Source organism: Thermobia domestica, chromosome 18 (genome assembly GCF_964235325.1).
Source record: "Thermobia domestica chromosome 18, izTheDome1.hap1.1, whole genome shotgun sequence".
Classification (NCBI taxonomy): Eukaryota; Metazoa; Arthropoda; class Insecta; order Zygentoma; family Lepismatidae; genus Thermobia; species Thermobia domestica.
In genome coordinates, this window is record NC_137471.1 from 145,149,582 (window position 1) to 145,174,028 (window position 24,447).

The 24,447-nt window shown below is 35.6% G+C and overlaps 1 protein-coding gene across 1 annotated transcript; it reads right to left on the reverse strand.

The window, feature by feature from the left end:
- Positions 1 to 13,064: 13,064 nt before the first annotated feature.
- On the reverse strand, positions 13,065 to 14,009 carry LOC145675285 (uncharacterized). Its single transcript, XM_081745671.1, has one exon. It carries the CDS (start codon positions 14,007 to 14,009, stop codon positions 13,065 to 13,067), a length of 945 nt encoding a protein of 314 aa, XP_081601797.1.
- Positions 14,010 to 24,447: the final 10,438 nt, after the last annotated feature.

The following is a 24,447-nucleotide window of genomic DNA, read 5'->3' on the forward strand; positions in this document are numbered from 1 at the left end:
CAGGAATCTCATCATTGTCATCACGTTGGTACAATAAAGAGGAGCACGCGAAGTCGCAAGCGTCACATTCAACTATCAATTGTTTATCAGGCAGGACACTCTTCAATACAACTTCCTCTTGGAATATTTGTTTAATCCTGTCTATTGCAGACTGATGAACTGGTTCCCACTTAAATTTTACATTTTTCTTCAGCAGACTGAACAACGGATATGACTTCCGAGTACTTCCTGCTGAAGCATCGGCAATACTGGCAGTAACCTATGAACGATCTCAGCTCTTTTACGTTCCATGGTGTTCTAAAATCCAACACCGACTTCACTTTCTCCGGATCTTTACCGATACCGTGTTGAGAAAGCTGGAAACCAAGTATGTTCAATTTCTTCCGCGCGAAGTTGCCCTTCTTCAGCCTAAGAGTTAGGCCACCTGCAGCAAGTAAACCTAACATTCTATCTAGGTGTTCTAGGCGTTCTGTGAAGGTTGTGTCGGCCAAAACTAGGTCATCGACACATTGGCCACATTAATCTCTTGCTTCAGAACCAATAATCATATCTAACGCACGTACACATGAGGCTAGACTTTGTTTTGTTCCAAACGGTAATTTCTGGAAAGCATACGAAATTCCTTCGTGCAAGGAACCGAGATATTTTTGGTCACTTTCCTTTACTTTTATTTGTAAGAACATATCAGTGGCTTCCATACAGCTAAATCATGACTTACCACAAATATCCTGAAGAACAGACAAGGGAGGCATGGGCCGCTCGGATAAATCACCAGAAACTTTCGCCAAAGCTCGACCATCTAAACATACGCGTATACGTCCATCACTTTTCGCAGTAACAACCAGTGGATTAATGTAAGCTGTTGGTTGTTTACGAATAATACCCCACGCTAACCATCTCAAAAATTTCGTTACATACCTGGTTTTTATATCTCTTAGGGTAAGGATAGAGTTTTGTGTTTATGGGACGTTCGTCCGTTACTCTAATCTCATGCTCGTAGTTAACTATGCAACCAGGCTTGACATCAAATAACGCCTGATGCTTAACTAGCACAGCTTTCAAACTTTCTTTCTGTCTGTCCGAGAGATCTGAGTAGTTCGAAATGAATTCTTCAATATCACTATGGGAGGCGCGAGTCTTTACTTACAACCACTCTTCCGGTGGGAAAATATAATCTGCCAATTCTTGGGTGCTTGGGAATCTACCATCGTCCAAGCGTGGTGCACGAGATGCCTTCTCTCTTGAGGTCTTACACTCTTCAGGTGCAATTACCGTATTGGCCTTCCTTCTACCATCTGACGGGAAAAACCATCATCAAAATTATCTAATTCATCCATTAATGAAAACGGTCTGCTGAACTCACCATTCCACTCAATACAACGAACTACTAAGTCTTCGGTTGCACAATCTACTGATCTAAAAGATATTTCTACATCATTGGGATGGTTAAGATGTAGAATGCCTGTGTTATAGTTTAACACGGCACGAGATTCTGTGAAAAAGTTCGAACCCAGGATCTATGACCTATTCAAACCAGAAATGATGATCCCTAACGTATGAAATTCCTTCCCTTGTAGTTCTATCACAAGTAGAGTCTGTCCTACTCACGTTTCCAAATGCTGACGTAACTCTAATATTCTTCGCACTTAAAAATACAGGTGGGGGGTTACTATTCGACACAGTGTTCCAAAATTCTTTCGAAATTGCGCTTCAAGTCGCTCCTGTATCAAGGAGGCAATCAACATCGTGACCAAATAATTTTATATTTATCTCTGGAAGAGAAATGACATTGTTGCTAGGCAACGGTTCATTACAAGAATCAAAAAGGTTCTTAAAAATTCAATTTGCCTCTTCAAAAATCTCCCTGTCTATGTCAATATGTTCTCCATTTCTACTTAACAATGAAATTTTATTTTCAACATTAACCTCATTAAAATGTGACGTGCTAATTATTTTTCTACAAAAATCACAATTATTTTCTTCTTCTTCTATAGTACTAATTTCCTTTACTGCAGTTTCGCGCTCATCTGAATTAGATTTATCTTCTACTAAGGTTACGCTATTAAGCACATATTTTGAAAAATTATTAGTCAACTCAAATAAACCAGTAATATCCGTGTCCAGTCTACCGTTGTCGCAAGTATGTGCAGACAATTCTCATTCTCTCCCTGAGAAGGATGAGCGATTAGTCATGTCTGCACGTGTGTTACTGTTTTGGTTGGGTGGAGGACGCTCCCTGTCATAACTCTCCAACGCTTGTATTGATTCTTCCCCTCTGAAAGTGTTTCGCTGAGGCGCGGGATTCCTTGCGTTGCCTCTCCTACCTCTGGCTCCACGGGTGGTATGGTGGCTGGAATTGTTGTTGTTTTTGCCACGTCACCAACCAGATGACCCGCTCCCATTACCATGGTTACGGGGCGGAGTGCTCTGGTTGTTGTTGTGTCGTCTCTGGTAGGGCTGTTGACTCTCGCGATTTCGCTTAGCCTGCGGGAGAGAGTGTCTCCTACCACTTTGGCCGGGGGAGTTCCTTCCTTCGTTTTCCATGCTTATTTCAAGCATATTAACTCCCTTCCTGGGGTTCTGTTGAAAGAACTGCTCCCTATTGTTCATAGAGGTTTGCAGTTCCTGCACCAGATTTAGCAATTCCGAAATAGTTTTCGGGCGAGACGACACAATGGCACGAAACAACCAATTTGGGAAGTGCCTGGGAAGTACTTTCAGCAACGTACTGTCAGACACCGTAGGCTCTAGGATGCTGTTCTTGTGCAACAAGTCCAGCAGGTACTCAGCTGGAGACTTGTGCACTCGACTGTCATAGTGTGACGTCAGTATAGTGGCCCTGAGATTAGCTAATCTTTCTTCACTTAAATAGCAGCTACGGAACAGTGATATGAAGTCCTCATACGAATTGATTTTACATAGGTTCACTTGAAACCACTGTTGCGATGTATTTTGGAGAGCCCTAGAAACCAAGCTTAGCCGCATTTCACTCAGTACCCCAGTTACCTCAAAGTACCGGTCAAGGTCCTGCAGGAAGTTAAACGTCTCGGTCTCGCTCTCGGTGCCAACATAGCTCGGAAGGGTGACATCTCTATGCAGCAAGCCGAGTGCTGTTGCCAGGTTCTGTCTCGTCTTGTGTGGGCCCACACGAGTCGTCGATGGAATTGGGTCTGTCTCGCCGGATGCTGCCAGGTTCTCAGGTTGAGAACCGGACAAGTCCGCCTAGAGGAGATGTTCTGTGATGGAGATCTTGCTCGTGTGGAAGAGGCGGAGATGTTCGCTAATTGTCTTTCGATTACTTCATTGGTCTCTCTCTGTACGGTATTCTTCCACTCCTCCATCTTTTGCTCTAATTTTTCACAAACATCTTGCACGGTGTCCTGCATCTGACGGATGCTACCATTACACTCAGAACGTATCTCCTCCAGATACGTTTCTTGTTCGATCTCCCCCCTCTAAGTCTGGCTATTTGAGAGGCGAAGATCACCTCTATTCTCCTGACCGGATTAGTTAAGCTTATAGTGATCTGTTCAACACGAGACGTGACTTGTTGAAGACCCTCTGTCAACTCGTTGTAGTTCTCTTTGAGTTGTCTGGCAACACTGCTAGCCCTCTCTTGAACTTCCTCTAATTTTTGCACTGTCTCGCAGACACGAGAATTTAACTCCTCCCTAGTGCCTTCAATCTCCCGCCTGAGTTCTAAGGTGGTATTCTCCAACCGCTCTGAGAGTTGACGCTCACTGTTCTCAAGCCTACTGTTCTAATCTAGCGCTACTTGATCTAGCCTTTGTTCTAATCTAGCGTTACTTATTTCTATGGCCTGTTCGAGACGTTCGTTGTTTTCTCTCGATTCTTTTCTCACCTGCTCCAGGCCATGTTCCAAACCTTGTTCTAATCTAATACTGCTTTGTTGCGACTCATTTCGCACCTGTTCTAAGCTACTCTCTAAGTTTCTGGCACTTTCTTCTAATTTATTCTGACCTTGCAAAATTTCTCCTAAAATGGCTGCTGGTTTATCCCACTAATACTGCTAATCTCATTACTGATCGTATCAGAACTACTAGGAAGGACAGTCGGCTCTATTTGGTTTTCTTCCCTAACCGACACTTCCGGTTCTCTAACGGTGGCCGGTGGAACAGTTTCCACCCCATCGGTCCTATCCGTAACACCATCTACGCGCTCGTCTGCTCTCTGAGCGAAATCCTCATTTACAAACTCGTTTTCCATTTCTACTACTTTACGGCGAGCCTGTGCTCTCGTTACAACCATTTAAAATATGAATACCAAATAAACAAATTGACTTCCCCCTAAACTCTAATTTCCTGAATTCTCTAAACAGATCTTAGAATTATAGAGGTCAACACACAAATTAGAAACATATCAACATAGTACCACACGTTCTTGGAAAATTTTGGGGGTTTACAACACATAAACCGAAAATTTAAAAGCCAAATTTTGTATTCTGACTAGAATATTGCCCCTTTAAGCTGGAAGCCACATGTTTGTGGCTATGAAAATGCCCCTTTACGCTGGGAACCACATCTTTGTGTGTATCCAATGCATGGTGTGACACATCTATATTGCGTAGGTTGTTCTAAGAAAGAACATCCACTACAAAAGGTGGTGTTGTGACGAGGGAATAAAATAATAATTAAAATATTATCAGGAGATAATTCACAAATTTACTTTTCAGTATGCAAATTCCCTACTGAAGTCAAAAGTGGACTTTCTTCTGGAGCCGCCACTACCACGCTTGATACCTTCAGAGAGCATGAGAAAACAAATACTATATAAAAAATAATATCTCAGGGATTTGAAAAATATCTCAGGGTTTTAAAATGTTACCTTCAGCTATGGTCACTGATGCTACTTGTAAAGGAGAGTAATTAAATTCAACACTTTTAAAAGAAAAAAAACTTAAATTAAGGTGAACAGGTAGCAGCCTGTTAATTTCCCCTTTACACTCATAACTGAGGTATGTGGTTCTATGGGGAGATGCCTTCCTGAGCCCCAACCAGGAAGGTGGTAAGAATACTTGAGTTAAGTGATGGAATATTTCCATATTTTCCATCCTGCAAGAAAACACATCTGAAATTAACACTTTGGGAAAGGAAAACCAAACAGGAAAAAGGAAACCCTCTGGCTACTATTAGGTGGTACGATTTATTTTCTGAATGATGATGTAGGTTATTCCACATAAACACTTGATAACTGCATTTTCACTAAAACACTAAAATGCCAATTACTTAAATGGTGCACCACTAAACACACTATTAAAATTTTATATTTTCACACTTTGTAATAACCAATATGTAGAACTGGGTGATCTGATAACACATGATATACGTTATATGTATATATATATATATATATATATATATATATATATATATATATATATATGAATAGATAAGTAAACAAAAAAACTTCACCGATCATAATAATTTACAGCGTATAGAAAATGAATTCTATATCCTCATTTCCTGACAGTTTATATGTCTCTTTCCGTCTTTCACTATGAGGACAAGTAAATAAACAAACATTTACCAAACTATATTACAAGGCACAGTTTCATTATTATAAGATAAATCAGGTTCCACATCCGCTGAGAGTCTCTGCACTCGAAAGGGATGGTGGAAGTTCATGTGATGATTAAACACACTGGATCCTTACAATTCATACTGAAGTTTTGTCTATGGAAACCTGAAAAGATCCTGGTAGTAGTAGTGCTACAAATATGAACTGGAGTGCTAGACAGCACAAGTAAAATATTATCTTCTCTGTCTCCTTAAGAAAGTTCCGGAGAGCCCTGCCCATAGGCTAGGACAGGCAATTAGCTCTTTTGAGACATGTTTCTAGTAGTACAGATCTTCACTAATAAAGATCAAAATGTAAGTGCGATGCACTATGCAAAGGTCAACCTAAATAAGTTGCACTGAAAATCTTAAAATTATAGGTGACCATTATAGCCTACGGTTCCTGCAGAAAGAACAAACACGATGAAACTTTACTTCAAGATATGGTGTGTATGAGCACGGAGAACGTTGTTTCACAGTTTTAAGCTTTTATATAAACACTCATGATGATATAGTTGTAGTATAATAAATACTTGAAGACTATAACTGAACACACAAACGAATCACGGTATATAACTTCTGTTATATACAAGTCAACGGAAGTCCTCGTAGCCGTCGTGCTGACGCTTCCGGGTTCTAATCACAACTAACTTTCGGTTTGTCTCCTTTTCCCTGCATAGTTCTGTTTCTTGCTGAAAAGCAAGAGACTCGCTCTTCTCGGAATTGTTGTTGGAATTTTTAGTAGCCGGAGGCTAAATCCTGGGTGGTCTGTGCAGACACAAGGGCCAGGACCGTCAAAACTGAACCGATATTTCAAACCACACTTGATAGGTGCTGCCCTCACTGCAAGTAGCGGCAGTTCTGAAAGTTTTTGGACAAACAGTTTTCCATTGCAGCAATACATGTAAACAAATACATATTTTGTTATTACATATTATTTACAACATAGAAAACCATCATTAAACATACATAAAGGTATGAAAGGTAAAACAGAAGATAATTACACAGATATACACTGATGACACTAAATAATTATAGTATAGGGATTCATTTTTCCATGGCTTACCCATTTTCTTCTGTTATTACCGGCTGTCATTTCTCCAAGAAGGAGAGAGAAGGAAAATTTGTTGATGCTAACAAATTTTGAAAACAAACCAAAGATCTAAATGTCTTTGACGAAAGGAATCACATTTAAAAATCAAGATATGAATTATAACGTACTTTCCAAGACCTTGTGAGCGTAATACGATAGTATTAGTAAAATATATATGAAATAGTCAAAATAAAATACACAATTTCAAACAAGCAATGCATCTCGGGAAAAGTAGAAAAAGATTCGCTGGCTGACGACCAACCGTCACTTGCTATAGACGCTCAACGCCCAAGAGGTGAGACATTCTTTTGAAAGGTGTGAAAAGCACACGTATAGAAATTCAAAATCCAGCATATCGATGCTAAAATTTTTATGATATTTTAAACAAAGAGTACAGTGCATTGCAAGCTCAATGTTTCCAGCTAGGGATTCTGTACAGAGGAAGTTTCCTGCATACTTTCTATACCTATATTATTTTCCTCTTCATGGTTACCTAGACATTTCTTCTTCCTCATAGTAGAAACCAATTGTCAACAGACTTTCAGGACAGAAGGCTGTCCCCAGAAAAAAATCGCTGAATTTGCTCTCTGAGCATAAAGAAATCCAAATCTGCGTTATACGAAGTAACTGATATTATATATTTTCTTCCTATCTCTTGCATGCAGAATATTCAAATACGGTCATACATATAGCTATTTACATACTACTTCCCGGTAATGAGATGCATGTGAACTACATACTCACATCAATAAACCTACGATAAATGCACATATACAAGAATAAAATAAATATCAAAGAGTATTAATACTACCGTATTTCGCTCTCTGTTAAATATTAAATAATATGTAAAATAAACCTAATTAAAAAGCAATTAATTCATTCACAAAAATAATATAGTGATATGTAAATGTGCACTCATCTGCATTTTGATATGCAGATGAAGCAGAGGGAACTCGGCTTCACACAGTACTGTTTCGGTATACTCTAAAAATAATAATAATAAAAAAAACTTCAGATGTTTCTTCAAATATGTAGACGAACTCCTGCCTATTGATAAATATTTCCCGCCGGTACACTTCAGACATTTTACTTTTAAATTATGTCCTCATCCTCAGCTTTTAAGAAAAAGTATTTTTTCAAATATTTTCGTTAAGGAAGACTATCATTGCACTTGCAGTTCACTCACTGAATGTATTGATTTAGAGCTGTAAAAATCTACTACAAAATCTTCCAGGTGCTTGGCTTGTAATCCGTACACGTGATTTCCCTGAGGTTATACTCCCCTTCTGAAACCAGCAAGTGGCCCTAAGATCTTACCTCTTTCTTTGTTTGTCGGTGACTGTTGGTCACTGACAGTTCATGCTCCATTGCTCCATTCTAAGAGATTTACAACAGGAAAGAAAACAAAGTTTTGTTTCCGGAAAACCATACATATTATAGTTACTCGTCCGAAATGTAACGCAAAAGAAACTAAGGCAAACTAGGTATATTCCTTAGAAATTTGTGACGAGTTACCGTTACAGTTACTTTGGAAAAAAAAGGGCTTAGCGGAATAAGGATGTGAAAGCTCCTCCAAGCATACCTGCACCAAATTTACAGTATCGATTAACATTTATGAGAAACTCGGTTTCCAAAAGTTTCAGCCCCCCAAGCGCTTTTGGAGTGGTGTTAGGAGGGGGAAGGAAAATTGAAATTATTTTTTTCTCTCCTAAACGGCTCAACTGGTTTGCATGAAAAAAAGATGTTAGGTGTTCTCAGCAAGAGAAAAGTCGGAAAATATTTTTTTTAATATTTTGAGGTTGAAATTGGTATTTTTTTGAAATTTTCAAAAAAAATAGTAGAAGACTAACTGGGACGCCCACAATTTTTTGCCAGCTTGAGAGGGTCCCTAACAACATATATTGTTTTCATTTTGTTCGCAAGTGTACCTCATAGTGAAAAAAGGCAAATGTACATAGGTCAGCATCTATGTGGTATACGTATGATACACACTGTGCACCACTAGGATAACCAAAACCTTTGAATGGGGAAGGAGATGAAGTTGTTATAACATTGGAATCTTATGATAACAAGTATTTTTTGTCTTAACGGTAATTGGTCTCTGAGGATGAAGGGGATTCTCGACCATGTTCACACCTCCTTTGGCTTCAGCACTGCTGCACATCAACTGAAATTATACATTCCCGCATTTTGTGTTAATTGTGCACATAATCAATGTTCTGTGATACATATAGATCTTTCTTTAGTAATTGTTCTTGTTTTTTTTTTGTAACAGTTGGTTAATAATATGCCTGTTGTTAATAGCTATTCATGTGTTTAGTTTGTTTCGATGGTATTACTGTATATGTGTGTTTAATATGATCAAATAATGAATGAATAGAAAGAAATTAATCCTCATCACTGTTTCCGTCCAATATTGGAACAATTTCGGTTTTCGTGAACAGAACTGTTGGCTGCTGTTCTCACGTTGCTGCTATTTTGTATTATTTATCATATGCGAGGTACTTATCGAAAATCATTCGACCCGAACGAAAGAAGTTCCACATTCTGACTGTTTGTACTTCCAGTAAGTTATATTGGTTTATCAAACACAATATTTTATTTTTTTAATACTTTTTTTTACAAGTAACAATATAGACATAGCGAACACACACACTGCACACACAAATAGTATATCTATTTTTAGGCCGGAAATTCTCCGGTACTCCAGAGAATTATTATCAGGCCTATACATAAAACTTAGTTTACATACCAGCCTATACGGCCGGATGGCCTCCGGTATTCCACGAGGCCAAAAAAAAGACATTAAAACACATACTATGAAATACATAAAGACAGACAGACACATACATATATATATTGGTGGCAACACTTCTAATACACACACCACAACTATAAAATTATTTTATTTTTTCTTTTACTTTATTAGCACTACGACTGGTAACCTCCGGACCTCCTTGAGGTTCCAGTCCTTGGCAGGGTTTCTTTAATATTAATCAGTATTATATTATAAATCATTTTTATAGCTGTTACTTTTTTTTACTACAATTTTAATTAACTATCATTTAATTTATTATTAATTTTACATTATCTTTCAACAAGAAGACACGTACATAATACAACCTAATGACATAATATGATTATGATAGATTGCTCTTCACAGATGCTTTTGCTTGTGAGTGAGAAACCATCTTCACAAAGTATATATAAGTAAAATTTTATCATTTTTTCTCTTTTTTCTCTTTTTCTTCCTTCTCTCCTCCATGTATTTCTTTTCCCTTCCCCTTCCCTATTTTTCCTTTAAAAATAATAAAAATAAAAAATAAACCCCCCAGGAGTTGTAGATAAGCATATTTCAAGTGACTTTAGTCGATTATTTACTAATTTAATACATTAATTTAATACATTAACGCTCTTAAGTCATCATTCTTTATTTCCTTTAACCAATTATTTATTAGTATTTTTAATCTATGCATTTTTCCTTCTTCCCTAATTTCTTTTGGAGTATTATCATAAAGTTTCGGAGCCAAATAATATGTTTGATTTTGTGACATACCCTTATTTACTTTTATTTTTTCAAGATCTTTTTGAGTTACTTTTCTTGTTCCATACCCATGAGAAATTTTATTCCATTTATTTTCATGTTTTTTACATAGAGTAGGACTGCTTTTATATATAATTTTTCAACAGTTAAGACTGAAAATTCTCTATACAAGTTTTCTAGACTGTCTTCTTTGTTTTTATTTAAACATATTCTTATAATATCATTTTGCTGAACTTATAAAGGTCCTATATGCGTCTCATAGGCAGATCCCCAACTTAAGATACCATACTGTAATATATTTTGTGTTAGTGTATAATATACCATACGTAAAACTTTTAATTCTAAACACCCTCTTAATTGTACAAATTTATACAGCAATTTTCTTAATGTCTTGGCTACATGTTGAATATGCGATGTCCAGTTTAAATGTTTATCAATTTTCACTCCTAAATAATTTTGTTCAGTTACTTTATTTATTGTATTACAGTTACAGTTTAAAGTATTAATACAGTTATGATATTTTAAGACAAAATTTTGTGGCTGTCCGGTTATTGTTAGTGAGAAAGCAATATAATTGGTTTTCGTTAAGTTTAGTACCAAGGAATTTAGTTCAAGCCATTGTTTTACTTTCTTTACTGTTATTTCCGCTTTTTTATAAGTTTCTTCCCACTTTTTCCCTGTTATTGTTATAGTGGTGTAGTCTTCAAAAGATTGAATATAGTCATCAATGCCTATATTGTACAAGTCATTTATATAAATTATAAATAAAATTGGACCTAATACTGATCCTTGTGGCACTCCATAGCTAACCTGTGTTAATTCACTCATAACATTTCCAATTTTAACATCTTGCAATCTATTACTTAAATAACTAGTAAACCACGAGAGTACTACACCTCTTACTCCATAGTGTTCTAGCTTAGTTAACAATATATTATGAGATATTGTATCGAATGCTTTGGTTAAATCCAAAAATATTGTTATTACTCTTTCATTATGAACCATGTACTTTGTTATTATTTCCGTTAGTTTAGAAATTGCATCAGATGTACTTCTCTCTTTTCTGAAACCAATCTGATTTAATGCAAGTCTGTTATTAGTTTCAAGAAAGAAAACTAATCTCTTTTTAATACATTTTTCTAATATTTTAGCACAATTACTAAGTAGCGATATTGGTATATAGTTATTGAGATCCTTTTTTGACCCTTTTTTATATACTGGTTTCACGAGTGCTAGTTTAAATTGATTAGGGAAAATACCTGTTTCTAAACTCATATTATATATATGCAACAGTGGTTTAATTATTTCTTCTTTCACATTTTTCAATATTTTAGCAGTTATTTCATCTAGTCCTGGAGCCGATTTTGCTTTTAGTTGGTTTATATAAAATGAGATTTCTTGTTCAGTAATAGGCATAAAAAACATACTGTTTTTTAGCTTTGTTTCCTAGATTTTCATTTATTTTGGTTAAATTTACATTTTTTATTAAACTTTCACCTATATTGCAGAAATATTTGTTGAATGTGTCAACTACTAGTTTAGGATATTGCTGAAAGTTAATGTTACCCGTAGACGTTTGTATTACTTTAATGTCCATGCTTTTGTTTTCTTTTTTGTCAATAATGATTGATATTACATTCCATAATTTACCGGTATTGTTTTCACAATTAACAATCTGCTTTTTTGGTAGTCATTTTTTACCTTTTTTATCGGTTGAGTTACCTTATTTCTATATTTTTATAGTGCTCTTTTATTTCTAGATTATCTTTATTTTTTATTACAAGTTTGCTTAATTTGTCTCTTTCTCGTATATGTAATATCAATTCATCAGTTATCCATGGCTTTAACTTACGATATTTTGGGATAGTTTTTTTCAATTACTATTTGTGAAGTTTTAATACATTTTTGTAATGTCGAAATGAAAGCTGAAGTAGCTAAATTTACATCCAAACTTTAATACACATTCAACCAACTACACTTCTGTATTTCATTTTTTAGTCTTTGGTAATCTATAATAGTTCTAAGTTTGTTTGTTATTGATTTATCGGCAATTTCCATATTTAAGTTAACACTAGTAATATAATGTTCTGTAATTGCCGTATGCAATATTGCTGCAGTGATATTTTGATTATACTTTTGCCTTAAAAAGATATGACCTATACATGTTTTAGTTGTTTCAGTTACTCTTGTATAATTATCTATACATGAAATATACCCGTTTTTATAAAGTATCTTTAAGTAGTTGTCTGCATTTTCGTCGTACCTATTACTTAATATGTCAAAATTTATGTCTCCAATAACCAACCCATTTGTTTTGACATTTTTAAGTTCATTTTCGAAGGAGCGTAAGAATTCCCCTTCATTACCACTTGGCCTTCTATAAATACACATTAAATTATAGTTTTCTTTGCCATATGAAATATTTAAACTTAGACCAGAAGCATCATTTAATTCTAATTCTGTAATATTCTCAATACTAATGTTATTATTTATGAATACCATTACACCATCTGCTTTATTTAGAGATCGTTTTGTGAAGAAACAATGATAATTTTTTAAATTTATTTCATATTGATTATGCCATGTTTCGGAGAGAACTAATACATGTAAATTAAATTCTAAATTTTGTAATAAAATTAAAAGCTCATCCCAATTTTTACGAACACTTCTAATATTAAGATTCAAGATGTTGATACCAATTTTATCTTTAAACACATTATTAAATAAAGTAACGGTTTCGCATACATTAGTTTCGATATTTTGTTGAGTATTTATATCTTCAATTATAGAACTTGTTTCAAGCATTTATTTAACCCTTCCTACAATTCTTACTACCTGTTTTTGCTGAAAATTACGTCAATTTATCAACATCTTCTACGCTACGTAATATAAAAACATCTTTACCTCCCTCTCTTTTATGCAACTTTATGCTACCTGTACTATCTACCCTCAGGAAGGCACAATTCTTTTCGCTTTTAATTATCCTGGATTTTCCAAATACCTTTCGGCGGTTTAGAGTTAGACTTTGATTGACATAGATGGGTTCATTATGGTTATATCCTAAGTGGGTACAATTGAGATTCCTCTTTACTTTACGTTTCTGGAGGAAATTTTCTTTAACCTCTCTCCGAACAAACTTAACCATTATTGTTCCTGATGTTTGATGAGGAGCTTTCTTTACTCTATAACATACATCGATCATTTCTCTTTCAATGTTTATGTCTAAAGCACGGCCCAACTGTTTTATAACTTCATATGTATCTTCGTTGTTTTTTTCTGGTACACCATGTATTTCTATCGTGTTTCTTCTTCCATACTGGTCGAGCTCATCTAATCTCATCTCAGTGTCTAGTAGCTGCTTTTTGAGAGCGATGTTTTCTCCCTTCAGCCGTTCAATAGTAGCAAGGCACGCAGAAATGCTTTCTGATTGTTTTTTGATGATGTCTGCATTTTCATCCAGTTTCTGATGCGCCAGGTCAAGAGACTTTCCAAGTTCACGCTCAAGGTCGGTGTTGTTTTTTTTAATCACGGAGATATCATCTTTTAGTTCTTTTAATAGTTTATAAATGTCTTCGATAGATGGAAGCACTTCATTCTGTTCTGAATTGGTATTACGCCTAGCTTTTATGCAACCTTTACACTTCCAAGGCAAATTTGATTGTTTCATATATTCCACGTCACTTTCTTTTAACTGCGAACATTCTAGGTGGGTCCAGTTTAGGCACTCAATGCATTGAATTTTAGAGATAACATCTTGTCTCAGAACAGGTTTGGAACATTCAATGCTGGAGCTCATGATGTTTGTTTATATCTTATGATCGTACTCCTATTCAGGTATTTGATGTTTACTTGTCAATCAATTTACGATTTTTCCAACAGATAGTAAAGTCAGCGATATTATTTAACAAAATGTATATAGTTAAATGAAAGAGTACTTACCGAATTCGTTATTCTTGTATCACTTCACTCACGTAAACAGTATCACTTAAATTTAAACTAAATATTAGGAGTACATTATAATGTGTCTTTACACATCCATACCAGTGTTGCCATATATAGACCTATACTTCCTAGACCGATATATATACTTTCTAGACCGATACTTCGGTCAGAATCATAGTGCTTTCTCCAAAGTAGGGTCACGATGGCTTAGTGATAGAGCGCTTACTTCTGGTGCGAGATGGACCTCGCTCGATCCCAGGTTATAAAAGTTCGTGGTGGCTACCATCGTACCAGTGAGTCTTCTCGGGATTATCTATTTTAACTTACATTCTCATTTCACGAATTATTTTCCAATAATTAGCATCCATCTATTACCTGTCTGTATTGTTGGATCGGATTTGAGTTTAGCATTCCTTCGGTAGCAAAGTTATATGAGCCATGGAGCTACGAATTAACGTGAGATTCAAACCGCTTGCGTTCCTGCCGGGAATCGGAGCCGGGTCTCCTATGCCGAAGTCCCGTATACTACCCACATAGCCGTGAGTGATTTCTCTGTCTTCATTAGTATAGAAGGCATAATATTTAAACGTTTTGGATTTCATATAATTTCAGTTCTTCCTCGATAGCCAATTCTGTACTGAGACAAAGTAGATCAATCAAATATACTTATCTTTCCTTTTTCGAATACTAACGAGGTTCTTGTAACTTGGATCACGTTCTAAGACTTTTGTTAGTTGAAACATCGTCTTTAGTTTTAGTTAGTTTAATCGTATGTCATTATACTCAACGTTTAATAAAATATCCCAGGATTTCTTCAATTTCTTTGGGGTGACCCTTGCCCCCGCCCTGTCGAGTTGTGTATTAATGGAAACTACGGCTAAAAATAATAAACATTCCCTTTCCCCCAACTTCGATCCGACATTTTGTTCTCGAGTTATGGCTTTTTTTTTGCATCTTCCGACAGATTTTTGGCTGGTCATAGTACCGAAAGGAAGTATTTGTACACCCAGGTTGGTCTATACTTTTTGTCTTATCTTGGTGTCAGGAATCTGCTCCCAAACGTTGTCAGTGTTGTTTTGAAACACTGTATATTTCTATCCTGTTTCTGATTAGCTCCTGTCTGCTAAGCACCTTCCAGTTTTCCCAAAACCAACCAAAAGTGAACTACATCTACTTCATCGTCTCCCTCTCCTATGCTTTCTTGTTGTATAGTACTTATTAAATATTTATTTTGTAGTTGACAGAAATTGAAAAAATTGATTAAAATATCTGGTTAAAATGCTAGTAGAGGAATTCTCTCTTTAGTGCAGAAATTCCCTCTTTGTATCTTACCGCCATTTTAGGCGACAAGGGATTAGGCAAGATGTGAATTCCCATCTCACCTAAAAGAGCTGACATTCTTCTCTTGGAGATATCAGTGACTGATAAATCGTTAGGCGAGATGGAATGGAATCTCCTTTTTTATGGAAGATATTTTTCCTTCTCTGATAACTTACTACAAGGATGCTGGTGACCAGAACGCCTTCCAGTTTCCCACCACCCTAATTTCAAGACAGCGGAAGTACGAACAAATCTCCTGAGGCAAATTTGTCAAAACAACTGTTACATGCATACCCACTTTGTGGCTTGATGAGTCAAATAGTAATACACTAAAACAAGTTTCAATGCTTATATTCATAATTTCTTTGCTTTTGTCTTTAAAATAAGTTTATATTTAATTTGTTCATAGAATTACATTGTGATTTTGCTTAAACATAATATTGTTTCCTTTTCTTTTTTAAGAGTACTTTTGTGGAAGCTTCCTATTCGGATAGTTGTGAAGATTCTCCTGGACCATCAGACTGTATTGAGGCCACAAATATGTCAGAAGATACTACTGTGAAAGTTTCCTGTGAAACTGTCACCAATGACGAAACGCGTGATGATGTAATTAGAGTTCCTCAAACACACAATAAAAAGCTAATGTATAAACAAAGATCAATAGTAAAGTATCTTAAAAATAGCCGGCCGTGCACACCAGAACATGAAGAACAGATTGCGAAAAGAATTGCAAACATGATAGTAACAGGTCTACTCCCAGGAAAGGGTTTCTGGAGTTAATGTCCTTTCTTGAACCAGATTATAGCGTACCGTCTAGGCGGACACTATGGAGACGCTTGCAGCTTTTTTTATTCTGAACTTAAGAAGCAAGTACAACAGAGGCTACAAAAAGCAAAAGTAGTTGCTTTAACGACAGATATATGGACGTCTCGAGCAACAGGTTCTTACATTCCAGTGACATGTCATGCTCTGTATACGAATTTCTGTACAGAAGATTTTATTCTCAAGACAATTGAACTAGAAGAACGACATACAGCTGAAATTGTAGCTAATGCTATTAAACTGTGTATGGAGGAATGGTGCATCAAAGACAAAGTAGTTGCATTAGTTCACGACAATGCATCGAATATGATTAATGCTGGACGTTTGTTGCCGGTTTACAATGTATCATGTTTGGCACATACATTGCAGCGATCCATACTGACCAGTTTAGAGAAAAGCGAGCTAACAAATATAATTTCAATCTGTAGCAAAGTGGTAGGGCACTTCAAACATAGCACCACTGCTTCAGTTGCGCTTGAAAAGAAACAAGAAATTCTGAAGTTATCAAAGATCGCCTAAATCAATATACAAAGACTCGCTGGAACAGTGTATATTCGATGATCGAACGGTTGCTGGAACAAAGAGAAGCAATAACTGCAGTGTTCTCTGATAGAAATGTCACTAAACATTAACTGAAGACAAGTGGCAAATCATGGAAGATATCGTTCGAGTACTGAAGCCACTACAAATGGCTACAACAGTTATGTGTGATCAAAAGTGTTCCATTTCTTTTGCTTTACCATTAGGCTATGGTCTTTTTTCTAACCACCTGTCGGAATGTTCTTCAGATTCTGAAATTGTTAAGAACTTGAAATCTTCAATATCAGTTGACTTAGGAAAGCGTCTTCAGCTCGATGCATTATGCGATTCTGAATCATCAGATTTTTTGTCAAATAGTGTTCTGAAATGTTACCTCTTAGCAACAGTCTTGGACCCAAAGTACAAATCATTACCATTTCTGAACTTTAAAATGCAAAGATCCATAGATTGGTTCATGATATGCTCGTAGAATCTAAAGGATCAGAAGATGATTTATCACAGCAATCGTAAGGTGGGTCATCAGCATTAGACTATTTGCTTGGAATATTTCCATCGTGTTCAAAAAGTCCTAATGTAACAGATGAGCTTACTCTTTATAAATCAGATCAGTGTCTTTCGCAAAGTGGCAACAGCCTTGAATGGTGGAAACTTAACGAACATCGGTTTCAAAAATTAGCATGTCTTGCTAAAAAATTCATGGTGATTCCAGCAACTTCCGTCGAATCTGAACGAGTATTTTCACTTGCTAGTAATATCGTTACTGCCAGTAGATCTAGACTTCTCCCTGAAAATGCAGATACATTAATATTTTTGAACAAAAATCTAAAAACTCTCGCTTGCAAACCGCAATAGGTTGGCACAAGTTGCACAGGTGAATTTCATTTTAAGTTAAAAAGCGCTTAAAATGCAATATGCAAACACGATTTCACAATCAAACTCAACTCGTAAAATTTATGTTTATTGAAAGTTTGATAGTTTTTCTTAAGCTATATCAATCAATACCATTTTAAGTTTCCTTTCGGCATATTTTCTTATGTTTCTTTTCTTGTTTTGAATTGATAGAATTCACTAGTGTTTATCTAATAAAAGTCGTTGTCCTTAGAGTTTATTTTATGTAGGTTTAGTTACTGGCGATGAAATTAAGGTGATTATAACCAGAAAATAAAACAGATGTAGGTTTATTTGCAAACAAAAACTTTAAAATATTGTATTGTGCAAGTTCCGTCAACAATCCAGTTAAACCTCACCAAAAAATAAATAAATAAATAAATAAATAAATAAAATAAAAAAATACGGTGAGTTTCGCTAAATGTGATGTAAACTTTTAAGGTCACACATGTAATTTGAACCTCTCATTTAAAATAAATAAATACGTATTTCAGCGTTCTTTGATTTTAGCTACGTAGAAGGGATTAAAAAAGTCAGAATGGTTCGCTAAGATATCCTCCATGCGTGGTATCGTGGAGCCATTTGCTAGTACCTTCATACTTCTTTATGCGTTTAAATTTGCTGCTCATATTATCTCTTAACCTACATGCTCTTAAACAAGTAGAATGAAAGTACGAAATAAATTACAAAACTATTTAGAAGCTTCAAAACCGGTTTTATTTGTCTGCAAATGGTGGAGTTTTGTGTTGAAAGATACAAGAGTTGTATTATTTTGTTTTTAAATGTTTATATATACTGTTGGTATACTTTATAAGTATATTAGGAAGATACATACGTAATAGATATATACTTCAATTCAAACTTTCTACATCTAGAATCAAAGCAAGATAAAAGAACACGCGTTGACACTGACAAGATTTGTGAACTCCAAATACATCAAGTTTCTAGAACTCGAAATACATCAAGTTTCTTCATTACAAAGAAAGGAAGTTGTTATTTCATTTTATGAAAAAGTAATTTCTAAATATTAATGTTGTGCTATGTAATTAGTTATTTTATTTTCAAAAATACTTCACACAGAAAAAAATACACTATAAGAAATTGATAATTATACACAAGTAGTGTCCAACAACCAGATTTCTTAATAAATTTTACAGTCACTCACGAAGATACAATATGAAGGTCTGTAAGTCATTTTTAGACAACTGAGCTTTTGTCCTAAAAATGCACTGATAATGAAAACAAGAACTTCTTCTTTACATATACAAATGTTTTTGTTTGCATGCAAATTTATGATCACAAGCCTAGGAATGTCATTATTTGAAATAATGTATAAATTACATAAACTTGCCAAAATTCACCAAAAGAGAAAACTGAAATACATCTCACAGATTCATGGATATATCATACCTTTATTCTTCTTAACGACATTAAATCAAAAATAGCAAAAGCGCCTCTCCTCTGTTACAAGTTTCAATAACAATGTAACATTATTAATATTACTCTTATTGTAATATTATTACAATATTAGGTTTGGTTCAATTCTCTGTTTCTTCTTGTCACTGGAAAAAAGCACACTACATACTAGACAGAAGACACAGTGAAAGGCACATCTTCTTCATTCGGTCTTCGGGAAGTATCAGTGTTGCAAACCAGAAAATTCAAAAGCAGCAAGTAGAGGGTAGAAAAGTAAAACAATTAAAAGTAAAAGGAAAATTAAAGAATAGTATAGCTATTGAAGTATCTGCTTATTGCACCTTGGTGTTTTTGACTTGTGTGTCTGAGATGAAAATATATTGATATAATTGTTTCCTAATCGCTAAAATATGACATTCATTAGGGTCGATTGCACCATTCTCTGATAAAGATAAATTATCGGAATGATCCAACCTTGTCGCGGTAGTAGATCTCATCTTACACAAAATTATTTGCGACCAGTGCGACATGACACACATGACCTTGCGACCAGTGTTACCTTCTCTGACGATTAAAAGATATCAGGATAGTGTAGAATTGGCCCTATTATGTGCAAATGTTCGAATGGAGTGAAATTATCAAAAATAGTTTGTAACTGTCAAGCTAATTTATGTTTGAAATAACGGGCGAACCAAAAGTTTGGGCACGGTAGAGTAACTGGAGAAGAACACTTCTAATCAAAAATGCGCAAAAAGAAAAAAAAAAGTATTCAATATGTTTCAAGAAGCTATCCGATTATATCAAACGCAACACTCTACCTCCACCTTCTGGAAGGGAGTGGCGGGCATTGATTTTTCAAATGGAAACTCCAATATTTTATTGAAGATTAGACTACATCGCAAATATTGTAAGGTATAATCAAAACTTTCTCGTCGATGTGTGATATCGCGCTGTAATCGGCGAAATTAGATACTCCCCCTCTTCGTTCATGAGCTTGATATTAGCTCCGACCATCTGTACACGGTGCAGTATTTTAAGAAATGCATTTCTCATATGCTAACTTCAAATTGTTCAAAAAGTCTGCTTTTTGAAGCTGGTACTTCTTTATAAACTTTTGATTCCAGAGATCGCAGTGATAACTAAGGGGGATGCTCCATAAAGCCATTAAGCCAGCCATAACCCGCACTTTTGTGCACAGTTTAAGATTCCGGCATATTCTTCTTCAAGGCATTTTCGTATGCGAGAGTCAAAGTTCGCCCGCGCCTCGTTCTAAGCACATAGTTCATCTTAATTGCACTAAGGAGAGTTTCCCACAAAAAGATTTTCTTGAAATATTACAGCATCTCTATTTGAGTCTTCCTTGTACTTTTTAATATGTCTAGCAAAGGCTGATTTCGATATGTTGTGTTCTCTTGCTACCTTTGGTATATTCTTCTTTTTCTCTATTACTATCTTTACGGCTTGTAGAATATTACTGTTTGCTGTTTGCATGTAGTCTAAGTTTATCTTCTTCCACTTCGTGGCATTTTTCTGAAACATGTGAAAAATACTAAATAAATATAGCGTTAGCCAAGCGGAAACACAAGAATTATAATAAAGCTACCTAATATTTTCACACTTGTGAGTAGAAAGGAGTGGGACAGTGTCCCAATCCTCCTCAATTCATCATGCCATAATCCTCCCTGTATACCCACTTTTACTACTGTCACTATAAAGCCACGAACTCTGGTGTTAGAATCATACAAAAATGTTTTAAATATACTTTCAATACCTAACTCTCTACTTTTATATTAAATTCTCTACTACCCCTTCATATTGTCAAATATTTTTATAATATACATCTCACATAATAGTTATCAGCGGTGAAGGAAAATTTATCTTTGCTTCTAAAACCTTGTGCACGTTCAGAACCTGGTAGCAATGCTCATTAAATGTTGCCACCAGATCTGCTAGCAACCACTATGACTTAACACAAATCACCAGAGAGATATATCACTGTCCCACATCTCCAACTTTCCCAAACCTCACACTTTTCCCCTATATTTTTGTTGGCTCCCTGATACGGAATTTTATAAAAATTGCATTATCTGAAAGTGCCAAGGGGGTACATATTTGAGCAAAATTTTACTTTCGGTTTCACAGCGACTTCAGTCTTGTGATACAAGTATAAAACAAAGAACTCTATGTTGCTTCAAGACACAAATTACCTATAAAACACCATTTAGAAATAACATCATAAGTGAAATTATAACGTAAAGGTATGGCGCATGTTTGTTTTAGCTACCCACCCGCTCGAGGGTTATGCCTTCCACGGGGGAAAGAGAAGTCAAGGGTACTGCGAGAAAGGAGTTAGACATGGTCTAAGGGATTTTCAACAATTTATAATAACTTTATATCATAAAAACGTAAGTAAATAGAACATTACGGTCTTTACAATCGTAATCATAATGACGGTGGAGAAAGGAAATTGTACAATGAAAGATAGACATCATGATGAAAGTATTTGGATTTACATTTCATCATATTGCGTTGATGAGTGAAATATCTATGAGGTGAGGTGCATTTGGACGAGACAAACTATAAGATATTGTAAAATGACGGATATAGGTTATTCTTCTCCCTTGGGGGCTGCTTAAAGCATTAATCAAAGAAAGTGGGAAACTCTGTTAGTGACAAAGGAATTATTGTGTAGAATATGATTGTATGATATTGTGCGGAGGGTGATACAGAAGAAACTTTTTTATTAGCGGAAGATCTTGATGATTCGGTGGTAAGGAATAATGATACATTGTAAAGAGGAGGAAGAGGTAGAATGACTGATGCTGTGAACGATATAAAAATTGATATGGGCGTTGATGGAATCGGAGAGGAGTGAATGATGAGAATTGAGCATTCCGGACGTATTTGAGGCAAAGTTTTTCTACATGGAACCAAATGTATGGAAAAGTCACGCGAGCATAGAGTTCTGGAACAGAGCTCGGGAGTTTGATGTGGTATAGAATTCTGAGTGTGTGATCTTCGAGAACCTTAAGTTTTTGATAAAAGTGAGCAGCTGCCAGAACCTAACGGTATGGCCGTAACTAAGCACAGGTCGAAGAATGACTATATAAGTGCTTAAGAGTAGCTTTGCAGAAATACTCCAGGTTGTGCGAGTTAGTCGTTTTAATATATTTAGTCGATTACATGCCTTTTTGTTGATGTCCTGGACATAGTCTTCCATCTAAGGTATCTATCTATGGTGTGTCTTAAGTACTAACGGTTTTGAAGATTCTAAAACGATTGTCGTTAACAGTGATGGAAGTAAGTATGAATTACTGTGAAGCCTGGAGCGTTTCTTAGGAGGCAGAAATACTATAGTTTCGGTTTTAGCAGCATTGGATTTCAGTCGCCGTTTATTGCACCACAGAACAAGTGTGTATTATTGGTTGTAAGGCGTTGTTTACTTAGTGAATAATACGGCAAATTGCAAGAAAAGTTGTATCATCAGCGTATGGAAATAACAATATTTTGTGGGGGAAGAGGCATGTCAACAACATAAAGTAGATATAAAGAGGGTGAAAGTAAAGAGCCTTCGATATGCGTGAGTGCATAAATATTGTTTGATATGACTGTTGATTAATGTATTCGTAAGTACGGTGGCCAAACAAGAAATTGTAAATAAAACGGATATATGCGATTAGAAGGCGAAAATGTAGCAGTTTTGAAAGCAAACCCTAACGCTACACGTCAAAAAATGCCTTCTCTAAATTAAAGAGTACCAGACAGGATGGCTTGGTGGTATTATACTGCTTATGGATGCAGTTCAGGAGACGCAGATGCTAATTTGTGGGCGGGAGCCTGCTTGATGGTGTGGTAAAGATGGTAATGACAGAGATGAACATGAAGTCATTTGAGGATATTTTTTCCTAGGATTTTGGTGAAGATTCTGTTGAGCTGTATCGGACGGTATTCTTGATTTTAAAAAACAAGAGAAATTTGGATGATTACTAAGATTGAACAGTATTGGTGGACTTTGTCTTACATGTCGATAGATGTTATTTATTTCAGGGTCATTATAACATTTATGATAGATGACATTAGTGATTTGCGTGGTAGAAATGAAGGTAGTGAGTGCTTTGTGAGTAGTTATGTTGGGTTGAAGATGAATATGTGGTGAATTGAAGTTGAAATGGTCTACAGGATAATAATTAAAATGCTAAGTGAATGATAGAGGTGTGAAAATCTCCTATAATTAGGAAGCAAAGGTTTTAGCTTCTTCTTGGTCTCTGTGCAATTCCTGATCATGATGTAAGAGAGAATAAGAGGTTTGGGTAAATTTACCAGCTAATGCATTGAAACGCATCTAATATTGCGAAGGGTGTGATATGGCAGAAATTGTGTTTCAAATTTTAATTCATTGTCGTAATTTATATACTTTAAGATAATTAAACACTGTTCGGTGGAGGGCTCTATGATGCTAAAGAGCTTTGTGGTTCCCAGTGCAAACATATTCTGTATAGATTTGACGTGAATGTTTAACTAGAGGAAAGTAGCGGGGAAGAATTTTAGGATGACGGGGTGATATATATGCGGTTTGAGAGATGAACTGCTCAGTTGCGAGTTTAATGATTGGTGGTAAAGATTAGAGTGGATTAACCCTTAGAATACCAAGCTTACAATGTTAGGTTAAGTGAGTTATTTTGACCCATTCCTGCTTCTTGTAAAAATATATATATCAAGTTTCATTCAGGGAGTTAAAGTTTCTAACGTACAATGAAAAGGGCAATGTACCTGATCGTTCTTTATATTACAGTACATATTATACGCAGTATACACTGTCAGTGGCGGCTCGTGATTCTTTCAAACAATACTTGAATTATAGTACAGTAACATTAGAAATTTAATCATAGAAATACGCTGTCTTTGTTAGGAAAAATTCTGTCACACATTGTATTTTGATTACACCTGACAGTCCTTGCAGAGCGGTTTGCTGGTGCAGTGCGCTTTGAAAGCAAGCATGTGACATATTACATACTTTTGAGGAGTAAAGAATCACGTAGCTTGCGGAATGGTTAATGGAGGAATACCTAAAACATTAGCCCACTACCTCTCTTTGATATTGTAGCATTTCTTTATAAAACATCATCTGAACCAAATTGATCCACTCTTGGTATTTGAAGGGTTAAATTCATTTTCAGTAAAAGGAGGATAGGTCGCTGACATTGTATGAGTTTAGTAAGTTTATTAGCGATCTACATTCCAGAGGATCTAGAATGTAGATGAAAATACTGTGGGCGAGAGATCATGTGATCACTATGTCAGGAGTA

Bases quoted from the DNA above. Each gene is read 5' to 3' on its own strand.
- LOC145675285 (XM_081745671.1), bottom strand. From the start codon at position 14,009: ATGAGCTCCAGCATTGAATGTTCCAAACCTGTTCTGAGACAAGATGTT.